The 18,750-nt window shown below is 53.4% G+C and overlaps 4 protein-coding genes across 4 annotated transcripts; 2 read left to right on the forward strand and 2 right to left on the reverse strand.

Annotated features, from left to right (window-relative positions):
* The first annotated feature begins 350 nt into the window (after nucleotides 1-350).
* COCSUDRAFT_26225 (DEAD-domain-containing protein) lies at nucleotides 351-7,797 on the forward strand. The gene is made up of 12 exons (XM_005643216.1): nucleotides 351-503; nucleotides 783-1,010; nucleotides 1,286-1,465; nucleotides 1,823-2,029; nucleotides 2,651-2,875; nucleotides 3,463-3,670; nucleotides 4,230-4,474; nucleotides 4,792-4,955; nucleotides 5,786-5,969; nucleotides 6,279-7,155; nucleotides 7,266-7,339; nucleotides 7,511-7,797. The coding sequence occupies exons 1-10, from the start codon at nucleotides 453-455 to the stop codon at nucleotides 6,528-6,530; spliced, it is 1,944 nt and encodes a 647-aa protein (XP_005643273.1). The 5' UTR covers nucleotides 351-452; the 3' UTR covers nucleotides 6,531-7,155; nucleotides 7,266-7,339; nucleotides 7,511-7,797.
* Nucleotides 7,798-8,197: 400 nt separating this feature from the next.
* Nucleotides 8,198-12,427, reverse strand: COCSUDRAFT_20424 (hypothetical protein; the record flags this gene model as incomplete). Its single annotated transcript, XM_005643217.1, has 8 exons — nucleotides 8,198-8,396; nucleotides 8,692-8,768; nucleotides 9,497-9,639; nucleotides 10,367-10,471; nucleotides 11,332-11,419; nucleotides 11,710-11,810; nucleotides 12,002-12,083; nucleotides 12,236-12,427. The coding sequence occupies 8 exons, from the start codon at nucleotides 12,425-12,427 to the stop codon at nucleotides 8,198-8,200; spliced, it is 987 nt and encodes a 328-aa protein (XP_005643274.1).
* A 408-nt stretch (nucleotides 12,428-12,835) lies between these two features.
* Nucleotides 12,836-16,963, reverse strand: COCSUDRAFT_26227 (stromal ascorbate peroxidase). Its single transcript, XM_005643218.1, has 9 exons — nucleotides 16,738-16,963; nucleotides 16,561-16,594; nucleotides 16,040-16,121; nucleotides 15,817-15,917; nucleotides 15,522-15,609; nucleotides 15,005-15,109; nucleotides 14,366-14,480; nucleotides 13,910-14,014; nucleotides 12,836-13,595 (listed from the first exon to the last, which is right to left on the reverse strand). The coding sequence occupies exons 1-9, from the start codon at nucleotides 16,950-16,952 to the stop codon at nucleotides 13,472-13,474; spliced, it is 969 nt and encodes a 322-aa protein (XP_005643275.1). The 5' UTR covers nucleotides 16,953-16,963; the 3' UTR covers nucleotides 12,836-13,471.
* Nucleotides 16,964-17,231: 268 nt separating this feature from the next.
* COCSUDRAFT_83601 (hypothetical protein) lies at nucleotides 17,232-18,736 on the forward strand (the record flags this gene model as incomplete). The annotated part of the gene is made up of 6 exons (XM_005643289.1): nucleotides 17,232-17,315; nucleotides 17,390-17,554; nucleotides 17,659-17,796; nucleotides 17,945-18,097; nucleotides 18,230-18,339; nucleotides 18,613-18,736. The coding sequence occupies 6 exons, from the start codon at nucleotides 17,232-17,234 to the stop codon at nucleotides 18,734-18,736; spliced, it is 774 nt and encodes a 257-aa protein (XP_005643346.1).
* Between the last annotated feature and the right edge of the window lie 14 nt (nucleotides 18,737-18,750).

Raw genomic sequence — 18,750 nt, forward strand, 5'->3', positions numbered from 1 at the left:
TGGGACGTCGAGGAAGACGACGCGGTGCGCTGCTTTCTATGCCCTCTTACTGCCTGTGACAAGCACACCAGATTTTCTCTAGCAGGCCCCCTGTAGCTCAGGATCAGCTATGCTTGCTTTATGGTTGCAAAGCAGCTGCCTCCTTTCATACTTCACTAGTGCCATCCTGACTCCTGTATGCATACAGAATTGGCAACTCTTTGTCTTTGCAGCGTGCTTGGCATATAGCATACATGCACATGGCATATTGGTAGAAGCTGTAGCTTTCATGATGAACAGCGCCGAAGAATGGTTGTTAAAGTGGCGATCCTCTGTGTGCGCAGGACTGGGCGAAGAACACGCTGGCGGGCAAGCTGAGCAAGAGCGACAAGCTGGGCGTGGTGGACCACAGCACCGTCAGCTACCCGCCCTTCCGCCGCAGCTTCTACACCGAGACCGGCGCCCTGGCCAGGATGACCGAGGAGGAGGTGGCAGCCTACCGCAAGGAGCTCGAAGACATCAAGGTGACCCTCTTGCCTCCCTCTTTCACCACGGTCTTTGCAGGGGCTCTCATCTTGGGAGATTTGCGTCCTGGCCAGCCCTGTGTGATAGAAAGGCCCTTGCACTAGGACGTGACTGGAGGAAATCTCTTAAAGATGCGCTACCTTTGTTTTAGCATCGAGGCGCTGGTGCATGCATGCTGTGGGCTGCCATCTCCACGAGAGACATGTGCGGTGCTGTTGGAAAGGGACTTACTCATCCAACACAGGTTCTGAATGTAGTGTCATGTATTTGCTGCGCAGGTCCGCGGCAAAGACATACCCACGCCGGTGAAGAACTGGAACCAGTGTGGCCTGAGCAGCCGCGTGCTTGACGTCCTACAGAAGGGCGGCTTTGCGCGGCCAATGCCTATTCAGGCGCAGGCGCTGCCGGCCATCATGAGCGGTCGCGACTGCATCGGCATCGCCAAGACCGGCTCTGGCAAGACGCTCGCCTTCGTGCTGCCCATGCTGCGCCACATCAAGGACCAGGTCAGCCTTTTTTCTCTTTTCTATGTCTGCACGAAAGGGGTGCTCAGTGCTGGTTTACTACACCAATATCCTTCTCTGTGGAACAGTAGCGTCCATGAAAGTGTCGGTCTGCTCCATCCTGTCCTGAATGTTCTGCATGATGTGAGCTACATGGGTCTCTAGCTCAAGCTGTAAAGCCTATTGGAATGTCTGGTGATGATGTGTTGAAAGGCATATTGTCAAATTCGGATCATTGCAAAGCCAGGGATTGATGCGAGTGTCTGTTGCTGCTGCAGCCGCCGCTGGCGCAGGGAGACGGGCCGATATCGCTGGTAATGGCGCCCACGCGCGAGCTGGTGGTGCAGATCGGCAAGGACATCCGCCGCTTCTCCAAGGCCCTCGCCCTCTCCGTCGTCTGCGCCTATGGGGGCTCCGCCGTCGCCGGCCAGATTGCCGACCTCAAGCGCGGCGCCGAGGTGCGCTGCTCTCTCCATCTCTCCTTTGCTTTGCACCTGTTCATACCGTCGCGATACGCGTGCCTTATCTTACTGCAAATGCCAGACTTGATGCGCCAGACTTGCCCTCCTATTGCTGGTCCACGTCCTGCAGATGCATCAGCATTCAAATTTACCTGGCTGCAGCGCCATGTGAAGCGGGGCATGGATTTGTGTGCCGCAGCAATCTTCTTGGTCAATTAAATTACATCAGCTAGACAAGGCGATGTAGGGAGGAGGGGAGCCAGTGATAACACTTTGTCCTTCAGAACAAGGGGAAAAAGTAATTTTGATTTCCAAGATTGTTGTCATGACTGGGTGTGTCCGCCTGTGGTTCAGGTGGTGGTGTGCACACCCGGGCGCATGATTGATCTGCTGGCAACCAGCGGCGGCAAGATCACAAATTTGCGCCGCGTGACGTACCTGGTCATGGACGAGGCGGACCGCATGTTTGACATGGGCTTTGAGCCGCAGATCATGCGCATCGTCCACAACATCCGCCCCGACCGCCAGACCGTCATGTTCTCCGCCACCTTCCCCCGCGCGGTGCGCTTTCCCTTTCATCGTCTCTCCCAGGGGGCACGAAAGACCACTCTTAGTAGTACCGGTGTTGGTAGTAATTTTGGTAATCTTTACTACCTTCTGACTCTCCCTTGCTGCATTGTGCTGCAAGTGTGAGATAGTTGCGCGGCCTTGCCTGCAATGGACTTTATCAGACATGCACTCCGCCAGGGATCAATAGCTTGCATCACTCGTGCTAGCCGGTGCCAGCGTGTGTCATACCATTGGGTTGCAAGTGAGATCCGCTGCAGCAGCAACCATGTTTCAATGCGCTGCTACAACTGGCGGGCGTTGGGCGTTCAATGGCATGACAATGCACGAAGTTGGCTGGCTTGGGTTCAATGTGCGCAGCACCCTCTATCTTGAGCAGCACCGTGCAATTTGCTTGCAAGGGGTATATGGCCAATCGACTTCAAGTCAATTTGCCTTTGTGATCACTTGGCTTGATGAAATATAGATCACAGCCCGTGAGACATGGGGCGATGAATGAAACCAAGGGTTTTTGGCAAAAAACCCATCAGGGTCCATTCGCCTCGCGGCCGCTGCGGGCGCCACTTTTTTATTACAGTGGATATTTTTGTCTCACATTGCACATGCTGCCTGCAGGTGGAGGTGCTGGCGAAGCAGGTGCTGGAGAGCCCGATAGAGATCCAGGTGGGCGGCCGCAGCGTGGTCAACTCGGACATCAGCCAATCGGTGGAGATCCGGCCCGAGGAGGACCGCTTCCTGCGCCTGCTGGAGATCCTGGGGGAGTGGTACGAGCGCGGCAAGATCCTCATCTTCGTCTCCAGCCAGGACCAGTGCGACAACCTCTTCCGAGACCTCATCAAGGTGCGCTCGCTGCATGGCCTCCCGTCACTGCCATTGCGGCAGTCTCCTATGTTTCACCTGTAGAGGGTGTCCCCTTGCACTTTCCCCCCTCGTACGAGTGATAGCAACGGAGGTGTCTTGTGTATTGTGCACCCTCGATGTAGATTGTGAGGCTGCCCTTTCTAGTGCCTGCTTGGCACTCGCAATGCCTTGCATGTCTTGATTTCTATCTCAAATCGGCGCTCCTGCTCATTAGCATTTCTTGTGATTGTGCTCTGGCTGGCCCCTCGCTGGTCCGGCAATGATGCAGGAAGTTTGTGAAATCAGCCATGCTCAGTCGGTGTGGCTTGATGAGTTTTGACATGTCAGATATTTTCAGCAGGCATGTTTGTGGCTACGTTTCCTATCCTATTGTGATTTCCTATCTGTTGAAGCCGCTTCTTGAGAGGCTCCTTGAGAGGCTGCACACACTATTTACAACAGCAGCTATGAGTGTTCTGAGCCCATGTGCAGGTAATGCACAGCAATCTTCCCCTTGCACATCTCTGGAAGCCGAGGCGAGAGTGATTGCAAAGTCGTGGGCTGAATTCTTGCAATCCTGCGTCCAGGTGGGCTACCCGTGCCTGTCGCTGCACGGCGGCAAGGACCAGAGCGACCGTGAATCCACCATCAATGACTTCAAGTCGGACGTGTGCAACCTGCTGGTGGCCACCGGCGTGGCCGCGCGCGGATTGGACGTCAAGGAACTAGTGCTGGTGGTCAACTATGACACCCCCAACCACCATGAGGAATACGTGCACCGCGTCGGCCGCACCGGTGCGCAGTTTTCTCCTGTGTACAAGTCTTCAAGCGGTGGTTGTTTTTCCTGTAGACTTGCGTGGTTTTTCTAGCATTTTTCTAGCTATTAAAGTGGGGTGCAGAATTCTTTCACGGCCGCATGCCCATGTGTATATGGCCCTTCGGGTGGTGTTTTTCTGCTCGACGCCCAGCGAGCAAGATCAAGCCATCTAATATGACCTGGCTTACATGGGCATGCATGTGACCCTGCCAACACAACAGCACTCGGGACATGTGCCTGGTGATTCAGCAGTATCAAACCTGCTTGGGGTGGATGCATGCTCATGTGGCACCTGGGAGATATTTGGATGGCCTCTTGCTGCTCGTCGCCCTGCGAGCACCATCTAGCCATCGGGTTGACAAGGCTTTTATGCATATGCATGCATGTGTGACATGCTGACAGGACCGAAAGCTCATGGCACGGGATGAAACAATTTGCCTGGAACTGTATCAGCCTGAATTAGTGCTGCACATGAGCTGTCATGCTGTCAGTCGTGCTGAACGCAGACATTGAAATGGTCTGATCTGTCCTGTGCAGGCCGCGCGGGCAACAAGGGCACGGCGATAACGTTTATAGCGCCCGACGATGAGAAGTACGCGCCCGACCTGGTCAAGGCGCTGCGCGAGTCGGGCGCGCCGGTGCCCAAGGACCTGCAGGCGCTCGCCGACTCCTTCGCGCTCAAGCGCAAGGCCGGCACGGTGCAGGCGCACGGCAGCGGCTACGGCGGCTCGGGCTTCAAGTTCGACAACGAGGAAGAAGAAGAGCGCAAGGCCCTGCGCAAGGTGCATTCTTTTCTCCCTGCACTGGCCCTTTTCACTCAGTGTTGCTTCCATCCATTTAAGTTCTGTTTTACAGTACCTGTCGTTCCAATTTTTTTGTGCTTGATTGGTAGAGGGTGAGATTTGGGCTGGTAAGTGCATGTAGGGCAGTGTTGAGAAGCGTCACCAGGAGGGGTCTTTTGAGGGGTAGAGGGGGCAGAGACTGGGCGAAAAGAGCATGGATTCTGGGACATTAACTTGGAACTACCCCCTTGGATTTACACTCTTCAGAAGTCTCTGACATGGATCTGTTGTGTGCTGTGCAGCAAACGGCCAACCAGGTGGCCAAGGAGGCGGGCATGTCGAGCGATGAGGAGGAAGCGGACGAGAGCGAGGTGCGCAAGGTCATGCCCGGGGAGGCCGCCGCGGCCGCCCTCGCCGCCGCCAACGCAACCGCCAATGCACTCAACACTGCGGTGCGCACAGTCCCTGCTCGATGTGCACCGTGGAGTCCTGGACCTTTAGGGCACCTGCTAGCAGACAACATATTGTACGACAGGCCATTCTCAGGCAATATCGTTGGGCATGGGATGTCTTGCATCCTTTGTGCCCAGCTTTCTGACTCGAGACTTGTGCAGTCGTAATCTTTATTACCTGGGCGGTGTGTCATGCGCCCTAGCATGCATCAGATCCAATCTGAATTCAGCTCGTGGGCGCTACGACTCACCAGCCAACTTGAGGGAGAGACGCATAATTTGTGTGATTGTGAAAGTCAAACCGCGCTGATGTGTTTGCTGGTGCTGTGCAGGATCTGCCCCCGGAGGCGCAGGCGCGAGTGCGGCATGCGCAGGAGATGGCGGCCAAGCTCATGGCGCAGGCCGCAGCGCAGCCGCAGCAGCCAGTTGCGCAGCCGACCGCCGCAGCGCCCGCCGAGCTCAACCCCATGCTCAGGGCCGCGCAGGAGATTTCGCGCAAGCTCGCCGAAAAGGTGGACCCCCATGCTGCTCCTGCTCTTTTGTGTTGCTACCTCTTGTCAATTGCATACCCACTCTCGGAGTGGTCTCGGTGTTGATGCGCGCTGCTGGGAGCGCTGGTTACTGTCGTGGGAGATGTGCACCTCTGAGTGGGGTGCATGGCAGCGGCAATGCACTTCCAAGACCACTTTGTAGCCTACTTTCTTCGGAGACTTCCCTGTCAAGTTGAAACGCACACTGCTTCCTGGGAACATTGGATACTCTGACTAGGTCACATGGACGAAGCTCCTCCTGTCCTTGAAGAAGCGGCACAGTTCTCTCTTCGTTTAGTACTCTCTGCAGGCAAAATGGCTAGTACAAGGAAGGTTGCTGAATGTATTCGTGTGTGTGTGCAGCATGGCATGCCGGTCACGCCGATGCAGCAGATGCCGGCGTACCCTCAGGCGCCCAGCATGTGGGCCGCACCGGGCAGCCAGCTGCCGGCCGGGCCCCACTTCGAGGCAGAGCTGGAGATCAACGAGTTCCCCCAGCACGCTCGCTGGAAGGTGCGCGACCCTTCCCCCCACCCCCTTTCTACTCTTCTTTTGCAGCTCCTGCATTCTCCTACTTCTTGCCTTTTGTCCTGGTCATGGACTAATCTCTGCCTAGCTGTGTCCCGGCAGGCTTCCATGCTCTATTGCCTGTTGAGTGTGTGGTTCATTGAGTTGCATGGTGATACTGAGGAGATGCCACACGTGTTCTGCTGTGCCGAGCCGTCATGTTCGGGCCTGTACCGAAGAGGATGGTGACATTAGATTTGAATGAGTCCAATTTTGGCTGTGCAGTCTCCAACATGTGCTGGCATGTGCGCGCAGGTGACGCACCGCGACACGATAGCGCAGCTGAACGAGTTGACGGGCGCGGCGGTGACGACCAAGGGCTTCTACGTGGCGCCCAACCAGCAGCCGCCGGAGGGCGAGCGCAAGCTCTACCTGCTCATCGAGGGCCCCACCGAGGCCAAGGTCCGCGAGGCAAAGGCCGAGATCAAACGCATCCTCGAGGAGTTCACCGAGAAGGCCATGCGCCGCGACGCCGCCCCCCAGCCGGGGAGATACACCGTCACCTGACCGGGGAAATGATGCGATTCCCGACCCCATCCCACGGCGTCTGCTCTTTCGCATGGAGGAGCTATACGTACCTTTGCGGAGCTTCCTGGAGCTTCTCTTGGATGGCACGCGGCGGAGCATTGTGCGGCAGCAGCTGCGAAGCTTCAGAGGAGGCCAGATGCGACGGAGGGCGGAGATTTGGAGGGGATATGTCCTCCGGAAACCATGCATGCAGTTTTGCCCTGTCGCGCCCTGCAGTCGTTGCCCCCCTGCTAGATTGGGAGCAGGGCTGACTGGGTGGAGGTGTGTGCCTCACAGGAGGGCTGCCCCTGGCACCTGCCGTCCGCGAACTGCAGGGGACTTGACCACACCCCCTCCGGGCGAATGCCCGGCCACCCAAGCGCCCATGCAGTATGTGGCTTGCTTTTGGTATGCCTTTGCATGTCCACAGCCTCTGCAAATCTGGCAGCCTGACCGTCCCACTATTGTGCTCATGTTCTCATCAAGAGCAGCAGGCTCTGGGATGGTAAAGGTCGCTTTTGGGGCTCTGTGATTGCACATGCGGCAGGGAAATAACTGCCCGGGGAGCAGAACCTGCAGCAACTGCACCGCTGCCGCGCAAGCTCGGCATCGCTCATTTCACAAAGTGAGTTCCAACATCCTGCCCAAGATGACATTGAAGGCTATGTAATGTTTGTGTTGTGAGACGACTCTGCCTCCCGCAAAGAGGTCTGAAGTTGTCAGGCTGCAGCGCAGAGGAGAGGCCGGCCCTTACCCATGCTGCCTGTCCCAACAGCATGAAGGGAGGCTTTACCACCGGCCGTCCCAAGGTGTGGCGAGCAGACTCTACCCAGCAACTGGCACTAATCAAGGCACCAGTGAGGATGCTTGCCTGACCACTTGGCCTGTACCTTGTATCTGCCTTGGAGCTTGTAGTGAAGAAAGCTGGCTCTTCAAGCAGCATCCTCACATTGTGTTAGCTGTGATGGATGGCAGCGCAGGTCCTTGCAGCCTCCATTCTTGCGAGGCTGGACAGCTTGATGAAGGGGCCTTTGCACCGGATCACAGCCGGCTGAAACGCAGTTTTTGAAGGGACGTCCAAAATTGTGAGCATGGGAAACGATTGCGATGTAGATAAGGACCCGGATCTATTGTGGCGGTTGATGCCAACTTATTTGTGGACATTCAGAATGCTTGCTTTCTTGCTTGCTGCTTGCGCAAGTGTGCGCCAGGCTATAATGGGTGAACTCATTATGTTTGTGCCCGGTAATATATATTTCTGCAGTTCACTTTACATTCTGAGCAGGACATAGTTCACCATGCACACCTTGGCCCAGCAAAATTCATTAAGCAGCTCATACCAACAAGCAAGAAACTGCATGCACGTGCACAGTGTAGTCTGCTTGACAAAGGGACCGATTGACTCTCAGAGTAGTCTTAAGAGCTTGAGTCCCACTGGGAACTTGTGACTACATTGCATGCATATGCCAATTGTGCAGGCTTGCAAGCACTGCGCATGACGTTCATGGTAATGCCAAGTTATGCTCATCAAGAAGAGAAACAAAACATCTGAGCATGGCAAACACCTGTGCATGTTAAATGGCACCAAACTCATGTGCATGCAAAAGCCAAAATGGCAAAAGTTAAGAAAGGATCCATGGAGCATCCATCACATTGCAGGGTGCCCATCAGGATGGTTTCTCTTCCTCCCTCACGGGATCAAGGCTCAGGCCTGACACGTCAGCTGACACATCAGCGGGTCCCTCGCCCTCAAGGGTGAATGTCTCGTCCTGCCACTCTGCACCCAGCTCAGACAGCTTGATGTGCGCCGCAGTGTAGTCCTTGAAGAAGGCGTCCTGATCCTGCTCGTACTTCTCTGCAAACGGCCTGCAGCACACAGCAACCCCTCGCCTCTGTCGTCCATTAGATGCTTGCAATCGGCAGATTTCAGCATGCTGAGAGCATGCACAGAACTGCTCAGCTCTCTTGTTGACTGCCAGATCCGATGGCATGGGTCATTAATCACTGCAGAGAAATGATCACTTGGCTATGCGTTGCTGTGGGTTCGCACTCAGGAAATTCGATCATGTAGAGTATAGCACAGCACAGCATGGCCCAGCCCAATGACAGCGCATCACAGCAAACCACAGCACAGGTGATCAGGTGTATGAAAAGAACACACCTGAAGCCAGGGTCTTTGAAGAGGACGTCGTCTGTCTCGAGGACCACCAGATCTGGATCATCCTGCGCCTTCACCTTCTGCACAGCACAGGAAAGCACATGCTAAGATCTCCTCCACAGCCAGATGAACCAGTTAGCAGGCTGCAGTGCTGCCGGCTCCCTGGCGCGGAAAATGGTGCACAGGGTTGAAAGTAGAGGCAACAGAGGTCAGTGGCATGTGATAGCACGTCGGGGCATACAAGACACAACAAGTCAAATGGCGTAACAGCTCCCCTTAAGCCCAATAGCGCCATATGGGGGGTGCTCTTGGTGGCTCCTACAAGGGTTTGACAGGAGACCTAGAAAATCTCAGGCCAGCCCCCAAGTAGGGCAAGGGCGGGTGGAAGCTTCGCCCCCGCCCGCCATGGTGTTAGTAATTGAAACTTCGGGGCTTCCCTGAGGTTCCAAATATTCCTCAACAGGTACATGCATGCTTTCCCTTGAATTTGGCCTCCAAGTGGTTCAAGTTGCCTGAAATGTCTAGGGTGCCCCTGTGTCACAGCCATATGGCTTTGGGGCGTTGCCCTGACGCCAATTTGCCACATTTGAATCTATTCCCTAGCCCTGGCCCAGGTCGGCCAATCCCTTGGGGGCTGTTAATTTGGCCAGGGTTTGACAGTGTCAAAAACCCTGGCCCCTACCCCGTGCGACTTGTGTGCCCTGACCCGTCACAACCTTATGCAACAACATGCCATCTGAGTATTTTTGCTTTGGGACTCAAAACCTAGAAGGTGGCATGGAGTTGGCAGCAGCTGCCGGGCGGCCACCTGGAAGTAAGTGTTGTCGAAGGTGAGCCAGTCGGGGGTCCAGGGGGATCCGCCGGGGGCGCCGGGGCCGTCGCGCGTGTACTTGGTCACCGGCTTACCGAAGCCGCTGCGCTCCGGGTGGCAGCGGCCCAGCGTCTGGCCGCCTGTTCTGGCGCGCAGGGCAGCCCACAATCACTCAGTCTCACTGTCACCAGTTTAAGGCACAAAATTCTGGCATTGCTTTTTAAGTGGAGTCTGTCCACATGGGCTCTCGCCATGCGGAATGCTTGTGGGAAAGACGGGGATGCTGGTCACTCCGTCAGGATCAAAGGAGTCCAACAAGAGTCTGAGGAGTGTAAGCACTGAAGTGCTTGGTGCAACAAAATATCATGTCCTTACTTTTGGCTAGATTACTGCACAATGACACTCAAAGGCGAGCTGCGTCCAAAAACACCATAAACCTCCATGATGCAGCCCTACTACATGTCCACCCCAAATTCACCATATTCTGGGCAGATATGTCATGAGTGCTGGCTCCCAGGAATTGTGTGCTGCCCCAAAGCTTGCTTGCAGGCAACCTCAACAAGCTGGCATCCAGCTCCAGTACCAAGCTAAGTCACATGGAGCGCCAATTTTGCTGCGGCATGACACCCCGTGTGACCTCTTCTAGGCAGGAGCTGTACACCAGCTGCATTGTGGAAGGTCCCTCTCTACTACTCCTGTTCTTGTTATTATCAGATGCACTTTGTGCCAGAAGGCAAAGTGCATCTGAAGACAGGCTGCAGTGGAACGCTGCCAAAATTCCCGCCCCGGGCAAGCAGGACCCTCATAAGGGTAAACAATTTATGACAAACACCTCTCTTTATAGGGTAAGTGAGGTACGATAAATACCTGACAGCACCACAATCTCCTGGTCGTTGAGGCCCATGCGGTGGAAGATGTTGCGCAGATGCTCCGCAGGCCCGGGGGCCCCGTCATGCCAGGGCGGTCCCCCCGCTGCAGTGCACCAATACAAGCAGCCTTAGCATGCATGCAGATACTGTCCCCTTTAGGTTCAAGCATGGCACGTTCAAGCCGGCTTAGGTTGTGTATGCGAGGTGGCTGGTTGCAAGGCAAATAACTAAATGCCCTGATGGTGTACTTGCCCTGATGTTGCACTTGACAAAGTCAATCTGCATGCCTGCTGATCGAGCCCACTAGCTTGGTTGACATTTCAGCAGTTGCCAAATGTGCAGGGCAGTGTGCTGCAGGGCAAGCAGTACTGTCCCCTGCGGGCTTTAGTTCAAGCGTGACTAAGACTGATCATATCAGATAGCTGGGTGCAAGGCAAGGCAAAGCTCATAATGATGTACTGATGATGTATGGAGATGTCCTGATGATGGACCGAGAGAGACAAATTGTGATGAGCAGATGGGAACTAGAGTGGTACGCACATGAACCTTATATCCCGTGGGAAATGTCTTAATATTCCAGCCTACATTGCTATGTGAAGTTGCTCGTGCTCCGAATTGCCCAGCATCAATTCAATATTTTGATTTGGATTTGGGCCGGCTACAAATCACTGACACACTTTGGCGAGCACCTCTGTAGTAGTGGGCGTACTAATGACTGCCATGGTATTTGTGTCACCTGCAACTGGCGCTTGTTCACTGTTTAGACGCCTGTCAAGGTTGCAGGATGGAGACAGGGATGCATGGCCCTGAGAAAGGCCGGAGGTTCTCAGGAAAATCACTCCAATCCCAATTTTTGCAAGCTTCAGCCATCATTGATCCTCGGTGCACTGACTGGCAATACAGCAGTCTGAATAGGCTGGAAAGTTTCACAGCTGGGAAGGGAAGGTGAAAGAGTCATCTTACAAGGCAGACGGCCGATTGGGATTGGGCTTTCTGGCCCTGGGGCATCCTTGCGGCCGTAGCGCAGTGAGATGTGGGGCCCTCCTGACATCTGTTGCCACAAGAGCAATTTTATTTTCAACGAATGATTAGAAGGAAGACCTGATATCACCCGTGACCAGGTGCCTCGGAAGGGCATGCCCAACGAAGGTCACCTGCACAAAGCATGCTAACACCATTTTGACTCTTCTGGCCGTAGCACACCTCAAGGAGGTGCTGCATGACTTGGATAAGGATTCAATGTGTTGAACACATTGCAGAGGAGCAGCAGCAGCAGGGAATGCAGGAGGAAATGAGCAGGGGACTATGGCACACTGACGTGTCTTCTAGTGTAAAGCTCACCTCGATGGCAGTGACAGAGGCCATCTGGTACAGATCAGCATAGGAGACGCCCTCATACTTGTCTGCGATCGGCTGAAGCAGGTTCACAGCAATGTCCAGGCCTACACAGAACATGCACTTACTCAAATAGGAGATCACCTTAGTGCGCTGCATGGAGATGTGGTGCAAGTGAAGCCGCCCATGTGCCCACAGACACTGCAGGCTTGCGCATTCCTTAGGGCATTGCAGGATAGCAGGCCACCCATATGATGGCAAAGCGCAGAGAATTGGCCTTAAGAGGACAGAGCCTGACCCTTGTTGACCTTGTGATGGAGTTCTGGTTCTAGGCGAATGGAAGCATTTGCCCCGCCGCGCTCTGGAAAACCTGAAATGTCCTGCGAGCAAACGTCAGTATATGCGATCGATCATGTGGTCATGCACTCTTTGACGCACTCATTCTCATTCTCATTCTCATTCTCTGCCAGGCATGCTTGCAACGGCATGCTGAGCAGCTTGCGGGGCTGCAGATGCCGTTGCACAGTCATACCTTGTCATGCGTGCCGCTATCGTGCCACGCGAGCCGCACAATGATTGGATTGCAAAACTTCTCAGAAATCAGCTTTCTAACGTCTTGCCTTGCAAGCTCCAGCTGGTCTTTCCTAGTGGTTCTACAGTGCGCAGCGGCATTGGCCGATGGTGACTCATCAAGCTGGCTCCCGGTAGACGTAGAATCCGCCATTGAACATCTGACGGTCCCCAAAGTGCTCTGAAAACGTTTCCAACAGTAAGTTCTCACCAATCAATCGTTGAGTGAACCGGACAGCTCTGAGCATGCCACGACCGGACTGTGCCCTGTTGTACAGCCGCCCTGTAAACCCTGGGAAAGCGAGCTGTTGCGACAAGTTGCTGCTTGGGCACTATGTTCGGAGCATCTCATCGGATGCCAAGATCAGATGTATTCATGCAGGAAGGAGTTCGCTTCCAAGAAACAAGCCTTGTTGGATTTGATGACGTCATCCCCACAGATGTCTCTCATCCAAAGCAAAAGGAAGTGGAAGAGAGAATGCAGAATTGAGGCGACTTGCATTGAGGCATGCTAGCAACACAGGTATGTATTTGGCAGTGCATAAAATACCACATCCCAGATAGTCCCAGGCATTTGATTCTTTACAGAGACCATGTTCAAACCAAATTTGGTGCCAAGCCACAGCAGATCCTAGCAAGTCCAGCACGTTACACGCGCATTGCAGAAAATATTGGAAGTGATCAACTTTGGCATGGTCAATGGTAAGCTCAATTTTCCAAGACGCGCTGACACCCAAAATGGTGGTGCAGGTTCTCAAGAAATGGCGATCCAAATATTGGGCACATGCATAATCCGACATCAGAGACCAGATGCAAATTGCGCACATTATGCTTGTGGACAACGCAAAATAGAAACTATAAGAATCCATGTCTGTACATCCTAATTCTGATGCTGCAAGACAACATCCTAGATTGACAGATGTGGCAGAAAGGTGGCAGAACCCGCCAATGCCTGAGGCAATGCCCTGTATTCAGTATACTTTCTATGCCCACATCGATGCTGCTCTGTTGACTATGCACACACTCCCTAAATACTGCCTCCTGTAATATGGCGACATTCTCATGAGCAGCCAAGAAGGATGCTGCTCACGCAATATCGGTAGTTGCACCACAGGACTAGCCGATGAGTGCACATCACGCTGCCAATGTGACACCGTTCAAACGTGCATCCAGGCATGTCCCTCTAGAAGGTGCTGCTTCAGAGCGCGAACTCAATCGGTGAAGGATCCCACTCGACTCCCAGCTCTGACAGCTTGGCATGCGCCTTGGCATAGTCAGCAAAGAAAGCATCCTGGTCGGCTGCGTACTTCTCTGCGAACGGCCTGCGCATAAGAAAGATGCCCTGTCAGCACGATACAGCACACCTGATTGGCACAGTACAGCACAGAATGACCCAGGCCTTTGCCAGGTCACAGCGCCAGACAATCAGCAGTTCTGCTCATGGCAGACGCCTGCTCCAGCAGCCATCTTTGCACACAGTGCATCACTATATAACAATGTGAGAGAGCGCACTTCCTCACGCATGCAGCAAGGAGCACGCTCAGATTCAAGCATGCGTGCAGTGAACGCTCGTGTGCATCAATGTGTGTAGGCTCATAATGTGCGGCTCAAGAACTTTAGGGCCTGGTGTTCTCACCTGAAGCCCTCGTCCTTGAAGAGGACATCGTCAGTCTCCAGAACCAGCAGCTCCGAGTCAAACTGATCCTTGATGTACTTGTAGTACGAGTTGTCAAACACCAGCCTGCACCCGATCACATAATCACAGGTCAACTAACAGCAAAACAGATTGCAACTATCGGACATTCTACCACCATCCTGCCGCCACAACTAGTGTGCCAAAGCTGTCATTCATGCATGAAATGCATCAATGCCAATTTAATCACCCGAGAGCCAAACGCAAGGTCCTCGACATGTGTACAATGCGAGATGCTTTCCAGGGCATCAACATCTCGATGTCATGTTGAGAAGCTGAGAAACCTGCATATGACAAGACTAAAGAACTTTGCTGCTCAGAAGTGCATGCTTGAACATATTCGTCCCTTGTCATTGAACGCTTTCCAAGGCTACAGTTCTTATCAGAGCGGGTGCGCACCACTCAGGCGTCCAGCTGGAGCCTCCCTTGGTGCCGGGGCCGTCCTTGGTGTACTTTGTGGACTCCTTGCCAAAGCCACTGCGGTTGGGGTACGCACGGCCGACCGTGTGGGCACCTACACACCACATGCACCCCTGAGCATGCATGTTGCACATCTGCTCCACTGCTGCAATATTCTGATCAGCTCACACGCACCATATCAGGCAATGCTGCTACAGGCGTGTAGCAACAGAGATACAAAATCGCCACGAGCTGCAGCAAGAAGCACTGAATATTCCCATAACCCTACCCTACATCAGGCAATGCAGTTACAAAGGCTGCAGTAAACAGGCACTGAGGTTCCCCATGGCCCCAGCTGACAGCAGGATAGAAAATATGTGAAGAATAAGGAACTCCCGTCCCTGCCACATGCATCAGTGCAACAGCTATCGAGATAATTATTGCTTATGGGCATCAGCCGGATTGTGGGTCCCATCCTGCAACATGCATCACTACTGCAGCTCTCGAGAGGTTGCAGATGGGTGTCAGCTGAAGCTGTGGGTCTCATCTCCACTGTACGCATCACTCCATCTCTGCCACGTGCATGGCTGCAACAGCTCTTTAGAGATTGTACATTGCACGGTAAAGTTGTGGGCTCACCGCTCAGCGCGACAATCTCCTGGTCGTTGAGGCCCATGCGGTAAAACACCTTGCGCAAGTGGTCGCCAGGGCCGGGCTCGTTGTTGGGCCAGGGAGCGCCTCCAGCTGCACGCAGCCACACGATTACCCATCACTCTCTATTACCCCTTGCACAATGCGGTATACAGACACCACTCCAACGCCGTGCTGCTTTAGTTCAGTGTAACTGAACCAGCACAGGACAGCCATACAATACCAGTGAAGTCGCGTCGAGCGAAAGCTTGTACATGCATAGTCTTAACGCAGGGGAGAATGCATACATGAAAGTCAGCGGCGAAGCAGGGATGGGTTGCCTGGTTGTGTAGCAGGAGTGCATCGGCAGTGCAATATTCTTCGGGCCAGAAGCACTACCGTAATGATCACAGAACATACATCATGTGCTTGTCCCGCCCCTAAGGATGATGTTGTTTGACATCTAATTTGGCCCAAGCAGCCAGCGCTTTTAGCATTTTTGGAGGAGAGATCAGAAGCTGCACACCTGGCAGGTTGCCCTCGGGCTGCACGCTCTCGGGGCCCTGGGCATCCTTGCGGCCAAAGCGCATGGGGATGGTCGGGCCGCCAGCATCCTGTGGGGGGAAAATAACAGCTGTCAGAATAATACCCAGTGGCACGCGCTGCACGCACTTAACTTGCCATGCCTGCACTACTAACAGGAGCTACTGAAGCCCAGGGACTACACTGATGACAGCTGATGTATTCAAGGTGCCACATATACAGTAGTGAAGTGGCTGGTTATGGGTGGGACAAGCATGCAGGAGAAGGCGGAGATGCACCTTCACGGCCATTGCTGATGCCATTTGGAAGAGATCGGCGTAAGACACTCCCTCGTACTTGTCTGCAATCTCCTGGAGGAGGTTGCAAGCGTTGACCAGACCTAGACAGACACATCAGGCAACCTTCAGGATCAGTTTGCATGATCAGAATAGATGTAACAAATCGTTCTTCTATGCTACCTCAAGAAGTCGTTTCAAGGGAAGATTACCGAGAACCACGCACCTGCGTTTGCTCCGTGGTTGATCTCAGGGTAGAAACGAATGGAGCCGTTTGCTCCTCCACGGTTGGGGAACTCCTTGACATCCTGCACCAATGAAGAACGTGTTAAGCGAGAAATACATATCAGCAAGCTCTGCAGCGAGCCACCCGCTCTCGCCCCCAACTCACGCGCTTTCATCTTCACACGATCGCAAATATCATCGATCTCCGGGTCGTCCCTCAACAAGACATTCATACACAAATCAATTGGCAAAAGTAGTAATCGAATTCCAACATTCAACAAAAGGAACTTGTGAAGTCAGGCGCAAATACTAGCCTATGACAACTGGAGACCAAAGTGCCTCAGCAGGCTCACAGGGCACGGCTGAAAACGTTCCAGTGCCTCGAACAAGGCTAAAGGCAGCACTCTTGCCACTGCAGGAGGCATGCGAAAGATTGTTTCTCTCTGATGACCTCTTACGTCATTCCACTATCTAATAAGGTGCTGAAGGCGGCACGAGCTGACAGAGATGAGTTGTTCTCACCTTGTTGTAGGTGCCAGCATCATGCCATGCCAACCTGTGCACATACATGCAACTGTCAGTAAACCACAGAGATGAGGGGTGACATCCACGACTTTACAACAGAACTCCAAAAACGTGCTCCTAGTTTACGACAGCATGGAACCTGAAGAAAATTCGGCATGAAAATGCAAACAATACCTGATCAAGATTGGGTGGCATCTCTTCTCGCTAATGAGCTTCTCCAAATCCCCCTTGGCCTGCTCCAAGCCCTCCTTCTTTGTGCGCCTCACTGCCTCTGCCATCACGGATGGTCTCCGAGAAATAGAAAGTCGAAGCTTTCGCTGTTTTTCTCCCCGGAACAGTACCGATGAACCCAGTACTCGCGAGCTGTGCAGGTGTGTGCTGTAGATCATGATTGATGTCTCTCTTTTGGGGACGTGCCTCTTTCTAGCCTCTTCTATACCGTATTACGGTCTCCACCCTCGAGGGTTTCAGATGAAAGGGTGGTTGGACCCCAGCTGCAGCCCTCTCCAGTCTCGGATCGGGAGAAGATTCTATAAAACCTTGGCTCTCGATGCAAAATCGCACGAAAACACTCAAGCGGCATTTGCTCTGTACTGATATTCCGATCTTTCTTTGTTTACGTTGTATGCACGCGCAGGGCGAGGTTTCCTAAGCACTGAAAGTTCGTCATGCGCGCGATTGTGTCCAAAGGGATGGACTTAAGAAATTCACCGAAGAGTGCGTCGTCCGGGACATCTCCCAGGGATGTTCTGGTGAGCATGCAAGCCAGATGTGAAACGCTCTGAAACTTGGAGCGTTCCGATGCTAACGTTTTGGAAATTCGCAGCTCGCAAAGGTGTTGACCATTCGAAAGCTTCTAGATTGGGCCCCCTTGATCATAACGACGGCGCTGGGAAGCGATTACCTTCATCTGGCCCTCATTCTGGCAACAGCCATCAGCGCGGGCAACATAGTCCTGGACGGCCTCTTCCGTTGGTGGAAAATAATCAAGGTTAGCTTTTTCTCACCCTAATGCCAGGTTGAGCTGCGAAAATAAACTCAAGCTTGCGCTCTGTCCTCCAGCTGCTAATATGAGCGTCACGGTACCTGTACCAGGTCTGGCCTAAGTACCTGGACGTATGCTTCTTCATCACGTTTGGCGTGACACTGATCCTCGCCTATACCATCCCAGATTCCTTTGTGAGACGATGGCTCCAAGTGATCACCATGGGTGGCATCACAGTGCTGATCACGGTGAGCACATGGGCAATTGCAGCCAGGGATGTATTGTGCCGCTCTCGAGGAAGTTTCTGCACTTGATCTACAGGACATCTGATGAAGCTCTGTTGCAGCATGTTCGATGTCCATCATGCACTCTCTGAGCGGTTGATGAGATGTGCAGCTGGGCTTCCTTATTGGTCATCCTTTCACGAGGGATATTGCCAAGGAGAATGTGCCGGAGGAATTCTGGGGTCAGCCTGTGTTCAAAAGGACCAATGTCCTCATGACCAGCCTTTGGATCGTCATTTTCCTCATCATGACTGTTTCCTACGTGGTGAGACCCCCTTGAAGAATGCTGCATATTCTTGAGCATGCCTTCCGCATCTTTACAGCTGTCTTGCTGATTTTCGAAACAGCATCACATAAGTTTGCAGCCATGAGGTCATGTTGCTGTTGGTCTGCGCAGATTGTGGCCGCCACGAATGCTAATGGGAAACATGACAATGGATTGTTCATTGCCTTCAACTACGTGGTTCCACTCAGCTTCCTCTTTGCCGGCCTGATCTTCTCAAAATGGTGCGCTATACTCCTTTTCTGCTATCTCTCAACGACGATGCCAGATCACCTACTGCATCCTGCTGTAGCAACCTTGTCTTTCAATGCGTGGTCTCACTACACATGCTCTTCTCAAGAACTCAGCCTGCATGCCAGCGGCGGAGCATGCACTAGGCCTGCACACTGACCAATCAAATTTCAGACGAGGTCCTAAGAATGACGCTCATTGAGTTGAATGACCTGACATGGGGTTATGTCGAATTCAAACTCAGTTAATTTCCTGCTCCTCTTCAGGTACCCTGGGCACGTCAGGCAGAAGCAGAGAGCAATGGCCAGCCCGCAGGTTGCACAGCAGCAGACCACACCATCAAGCAACACCGCCTTCAAATCTGATCTCTACAGTACCACTCGCATCTGATGTCACCACAGAGA

Source organism: Coccomyxa subellipsoidea (genome assembly GCF_000258705.1).
Source record: "Coccomyxa subellipsoidea C-169, whole genome shotgun sequence".
Classification (NCBI taxonomy): domain Eukaryota; kingdom Viridiplantae; phylum Chlorophyta; class Trebouxiophyceae; family Coccomyxaceae; genus Coccomyxa; species Coccomyxa subellipsoidea.